Source organism: Gossypium raimondii, chromosome 9 (assembly GCF_025698545.1).
Source record: "Gossypium raimondii isolate GPD5lz chromosome 9, ASM2569854v1, whole genome shotgun sequence".
Classification (NCBI taxonomy): domain Eukaryota; kingdom Viridiplantae; phylum Streptophyta; class Magnoliopsida; order Malvales; family Malvaceae; genus Gossypium; species Gossypium raimondii.
The window spans coordinates 29,033,134-29,039,098 of record NC_068573.1 but is presented as its reverse complement, the minus strand read 5'-3'; the positions used below and the strand labels follow the sequence as shown (position 1 = coordinate 29,039,098).

The 5,965-nt window shown below is 32.6% G+C and overlaps 1 protein-coding gene across 1 annotated transcript; it reads right to left on the bottom strand.

The window, feature by feature from the left end:
• Window positions 1-1,110: 1,110 nt before the first annotated feature.
• LOC105798874 (uncharacterized) lies at window positions 1,111-4,381 on the bottom strand. The gene is made up of 6 exons (XM_012629105.2): window positions 3,835-4,381; window positions 2,928-3,145; window positions 2,262-2,550; window positions 2,102-2,187; window positions 1,902-1,993; window positions 1,111-1,809 (listed from the first exon to the last, which is right to left on the bottom strand). The coding sequence occupies exons 1-6, from the start codon at window positions 4,177-4,179 to the stop codon at window positions 1,550-1,552; spliced, it is 1,290 nt and encodes a 429-aa protein (XP_012484559.1). The 5' UTR covers window positions 4,180-4,381; the 3' UTR covers window positions 1,111-1,549.
• Window positions 4,382-5,965: the final 1,584 nt, after the last annotated feature.

Sequence of the window (5,965 nt, the reverse complement as noted above, 5' to 3'; positions counted from 1 at the left end):
TTCGAGAATTGATATTTTAAAGTATAAATTACATATACTAATTAATTTTACTATATACATCATCGATTTACTTTTATATTCCCATGGCTGTTCCAATCTCTCTAATGTAAACGATTATTTATTAATTGTCAAAATCCAATGAAAAGATTTAAATTGAATGCAAATAAGGGATATTTGCAGGCAACTTATTTTTGGTTATATCACTTTTCAACTTGGTAATTTTTTTTATATTAGGGTTTGAATTTTTTTTATCCAAGTTAGACTTTGAATTTGGTAATGTTTCTCACATTAGGGTTTGAACTTTTCTTCTGTTCATGTTAATCCTTGAAAACCTTAAAGTTCAAGCCTCAATATGAGAATTACCAAGTTCAAGCTCCAATTTAAAAACAATTGACAAATTCAGTAAGCGTTTGGACAAAAAATAAGTTCAAACTCTAATATTAAAACAATTGCCTACTCCAAACCCCAAAGTGCCTAACTTAGACAAAAAAAAGGTAAAAGAAAGTTGTCAAATCCAGACCTCAAATATCTATTTAACTCGTTAATTTTCCCTAATAGAAACTTGGACGTGATTAACTGCCATGGGAATGGGTAGTGGTTGGTTAAATTGAAATATGGAAAAGCAAATATTGAGTTAGTTTATTGAAATTTACTAAAATAATTGTGTTTTATTTTCATTATGTTAGGTTTTTCAAGTGAGTAGGCAATTTATCCTACAAACTCGTTCTCCAGTGAACTCAGAACACCATCAAATTCGATGAAGGAAAAAGTTGAATTACAACCGTTATTCGACTTTATTTTGTTCGGTTTCAATCAAGCGTTGCTCATTTAGAGAGCCAAAGCAACTTGCAGGAGTATTTGTTTTCGAAACAATGAGACAGGACGGAACATCAAAATCACATTCCAACCAAGACATTTCCGGGAGCAAGAACAGTTGTTCACCCCAACATCACGTTCATGGTATTGCAACAAGCACGGTGATCGTCTTCATTTTGATTGAGAGAAATGCCCACCCATATCGTGTTGAACCAATAGATATATGAAAATATTATCTCCGGAAATATTTTAAAAAGAAAAAAAGTAACCATACCCCAGTGAGACACATGCCTGTAGGAGCTAATGTGTGATTTCATTTCACTAGGAAAAACTAATAGTTTAGATCCAGGTTCAAAGCTAAGTGTTAGTACAAGTAGTATGTTACACAGTCCCAACTTAGAAAGACACAACTATGTCTATATACAAATATCAAACAAATTATTATCATCACCATCACCGAACAAACTTATTACCAACTCACAGGGATCGAATCCTACCTCTTCAGGGCCATGACGCTGATAAAGAGCCCGAAGTATCACCGGAATCTCATGTCTATCCATATTCGGTGTCCACAACAAACCGTACAAAATAAAGCATCTTCACTAACAGCTGTGAGGAAGAACTACGAGTCCGGTGTGCAATATCATGTATGACGTAACACTGATGGGACAGTTTGGAGCTCAATCTGCTGAGATACTGGGATTTTGTTCCAAGTTAAGTGGTTGACCTCTGCTCACCGCCAGTATGTATTGTGGGAAACAAAGAACCTGAAATCTGGATGATTCACTTGCAAAAGCCGAAGCCAGTTATCAGCAGCTTGCAAAAGGGAATTAGCTTTCTGGGATTCATTAACCCCATCAGGATTCCAAACAGAAACTTTGAACTTGTAGAAAGCAAGTCCGAAGGTAGGCAATGGTAGCTTTAAGGACATGTCAGCATCATGAAACTCCCTAACATTAAAGCCACGGAAAGGTAACCCATCCGTGCCATTACCTGCTCCAAAAAATATCGAAATCACATCATAAACAAAATATCAAGCAGAAATAATACAGATATGCAACCATATTACAAAGAAAGATGCTTACATGGTAAGGGTGTAGAAAGAGAGTGGTAGGTTAAAAAGCAGGCATCAAGATTTTGCAGAGTTGGACCCATCGGTATCCTATATATTGGATACCTTCATTAATAATAAAAAAAATGAAAATTTGTCAGACATAATCGGGTTCAAAATCACATTGCAACAAATAATAAGCATTGATGCAATCATTTAGAAAGAGAAATATACCATGCAACTGAAATCCAACTCGAAGGAGACAGATCGCAGCTCCTATATGTCCTCAGTGCTGGAAACTGAGATGCCAGAACCGAGATCTGCAAGGTGCAAAGTTATTAGAAACAGAACAACAAGCTACAAAAGCTAGTATAACAAAGGACACAGGAATTACCTTGTCAGCCAAGGGCTCACGACTAAATGGTTGATCATGTTCCAAGTATTCAAAAGTAAGCTGACCCAAAGGGTTACAAGTATCACTTTCATCACTTGATGAACCCCCAAAGGGTCTATTTCTAAGTGACAGTGTATTCAATCTCTGAATATTTGCATCTGCAATATCCAGCTGATTCCAAGAACCTGGGACAATGTTGTTAGCTCTTCTTGCTACTCCATAATCACTATCACTACCATCACTACTTGTTTCCCTCGATGACTCAGTATCACTCTCCTCACCAGGCATCCTGTTCAAAGATGGATTGGAAAATGAAACAACATAACCAGCATGCTATTAGTCTCGCATTTTGAAAATTATGATTAATGATTCACAACTCAAGATAACTCGTCGACTGACACTTCAACCTCTATTGTAAACCACCTCAACACAACATTCAACCATCAAGTGAGACTCGAGCAACACAACTCTCCAAATTAATAGAAAACTATTTCTGATAACTGTGACCCTGATCACCCAATTACAGTTTCTTAATTTTGAAAAAGGATATACGCACCAACTGTCACCACCTAAAAATCCAAAGGGACATCGGAAATTCTCAGTCAAGAAAGGAACTAGAAAGATAGGATATCAACACGACGCCCGATAAGGTGTAAATGGCTTTACCTCTGCCTTGGGGAGGGTCTTGATGGGTCAACATACAGCTGAATGCCAGACAAATAAGGGACATAGTATTGCATTACAGAGTCGCTCCCGTTCAACAAAAGCGGAACACCAGCTCCATATGCACTCCATTCTTTAAAAGACTCCCACAAATCCTTAAGCGCAAAATATGGAGGACACTCCAGTCCACGCTCCTGCCCTCTGCATCCTCTTATGCTTGTCTGTAAGGTAACCAAAATTCCATCAATAATAACATTCACCAGCATTAAAAAAAATAAAAATAAACACTTCATATTTTGCTTAATACTTCAGAATTCAGATAAAAATAATCCCACATTTTTGCGCTGATACCGATTGTCTGATCTTCTGTTGTTTATCTACGTTTTCTGACTAATAAAACAAAACTCATTTCTTCAATTTCTATTAGTTTGGATTCTTGCAAAGAATATCAACCAGCATTAAAATTTCATCAATAATAATATTCACCAAAAGAACAAAAATCAAACACTTCATATTCTGCTTAACACTTCAGGAAACAAAATTTCCATATTTTTCAATGATTTGGGTCATCTGATCTTCTGTTGTTTAGCAAAGCTTCTTCAATTTTCCTACATTTTCTGACTAATAAAATAAAACCCATTTCTTCAACTCACCACCGGATTTTAATTCTCACAAAGAAATTAAGTAAATTCCAGTATTAGCACTAATTTGAGCTAATCAGTAACATTTATTAACCATTTTAAAAACCAGATTTCCACATATTTCATCATATAAACAGCAGTGGACCATTATTTTAACCAATCAGAGAACCCCAAATATATATAATTGAACCAAAATATTTTAAAAAATAACCAACAAGAAACAATGTTCAAATCTCGTGATTAGCGAAATTTGGGGATCCCTTTTTTACCTTGGGTAAATACTGAGCCGAAACCACAGGAGTCGTAAACTCCAAGAACCGATCCAAATTCGTCGAATTATCATCATTTGTTTTACTGCTATTATTCGCCGACGACGACGAAGACGAAGAAGACGGCAATAAAGTGGCGCAATCCTCGTGATCCGTTCTCTTCTCCGTCGAACCCTTCGAAATCAACGGCGGCCTTTGTTCCCGTCGCTGCATCGTCGTCGTCGTCATCTGCTGCTGCTGCTGCTGTTGCTGCAGTTGTTGCTGCTTCCTCATCGGCGGCGGATTGTAAAACCGGCTCTCGCCGCCACGGCTTCTCGCGATCGAAACGCCACCAGAACCCGACATTGTACGGTACCTTTTGGGGAAACAAAAAAACGACACTGACTAAAACAAAGGCTGTGTTTTTAAATCAGGGGCTGGAGTGATGTGAGTATAAATCTAGGGTTTTAGTGAAAATCAGGGGAAGAAAGAGATAATCTGAAGAGAGAGTGGGGGATTTTAAATTGTTTCTTTTCTTTTTTTAAATTTCTTTTTTAGAAAAATCAATGTTCTGATATCAAAATGGTTATTAAATAGTAATATTTTAGATCTTTTTATTTAATTTTTAAAATATATTTGGTATTTATTATGTATGGGAGATGTGGCGACTAGTCATAAAAAGTAGAATAATTTTTTTCTGGAGGAAAAATTTACCAGAAAAGTCTAGAAAGTATTTTGTGTTTTCCTTTTTGTTTAATTTTTCCTTCAGTCTTTGCATTCTTCAAAATTTTCAATTTAGTCCTTTTCTTTTATTTCCTAGAATTTAGTCCTCTATTTGTATGACTTGAAAACTCATCATGCGTAATTTTATCTGTGGATCTTCGAGTCTTGCCATGTGTAGGTCTTAGTTCTTAGTCTTTTTGAGTTGTAGTTGTTTGATTTTACATTGTGTTCTAGTTCTTAGTATATTACTGTTATAGTTTGATTCTAAATTTTATGGGTACTCATACGTATATTTATATTTGTACTTTGATTGTACTTATAAACATTCAAAAATTTTAAAATGCAATTAATTTTTATTAAATCTAAATATTCAAACATCTTATTTAAAATTTCAAATTCAATTCATAATAAATGTTCAATTTTTTTCTAAAAAAGTCAATTAGCAATACTATCAAATAGACTTTATTTTTAGTGAAATCATAGACTTTAATATTTAGACCAAGTAAATGGAGTGAATTTCTTAACTTCAAAGAAGAGGACTGAATTCTAAAAACCAAAGAGCATGAAGGTGAAATTAGATTTTTATTTTTAACTTTTCTTTTATATAAAATCTAAAACTACTCATAGTTCCTATTTAACTCCACGCACTTGAACTTAATTTCTCTTGTATTGACAATTATGTTAATACCAATCAAGTTAAGATTCTAACAATTATACTAATATTAATCGAGTTAAGATTCAGTGAGGCTTTTTTTTTTACATTACTCTCATAAAGGATTATAATAATTTGATTTGGATATATGTATATGATATTGGTGTGTATTTATTGAAGAAAATAAAATCATAAATGTGATTTTTATTAAATTGATGGGATTCATCTCTAATTTCCTTTTATAATAAAAATAAATAAATTTTAATACGTAAAAAGTGTTTTAAATGCATAATAACTTTTTGACTTTTCAATTTTATAAAAATTATTTTAGTTATTAATTTAATTTTCACATTTTTAATTCTTGGACTTGTATTTTATCAAATCACCTCTAAAATAGATGAAAAATTAATATTTGTTAATTTTCTTGACTTGGCATACATGTTGATTGCCACATGACATGTTAACATTTAATTAATTTTTTAAATTTTAAAAATATTTTTATACTTTTTAATATATATTTTTAATTTTAAAATAATTTTTATATTTTTTAATTTTTAAAATTTAAAAATTTAATTAAATATTAATGTGCCATTTACATGACGATCCATGTGTATGTTATGTCAACAAAGTTAAAAAACTATTAATTTTTCATCCATTTTAAATTGATTTGACAAAAATATAAATTAAAAAATTAAATTAATGATTAAAATATTTTTTTAAATTAGAAGTACTTTTAAAAAAAGTTATACCAATATTTTTGGTTTTAAATTAAAATAT

Excerpts from the sequence above, each read along its gene's own strand:
- LOC105798874 (XM_012629105.2), bottom strand. The coding sequence starts at position 4,179 with ATGTCGGGTTCTGGTGGCGTTTCGATCGCGAGAAGCCGTGGCGGCGAG. Across the intron at positions 3,146-3,834 it reads CGGCTCAGTATTTACCCAAG|ACAAGCATAAGAGGATGCAG; the intron begins GTAAAAAAGGGA and ends GTTACCTTACAG. Across the intron at positions 1,994-2,101 it reads AGTTGGATTTCAGTTGCATG|GTATCCAATATATAGGATAC; the intron begins GTATATTTCTCT and ends TTATTAATGAAG.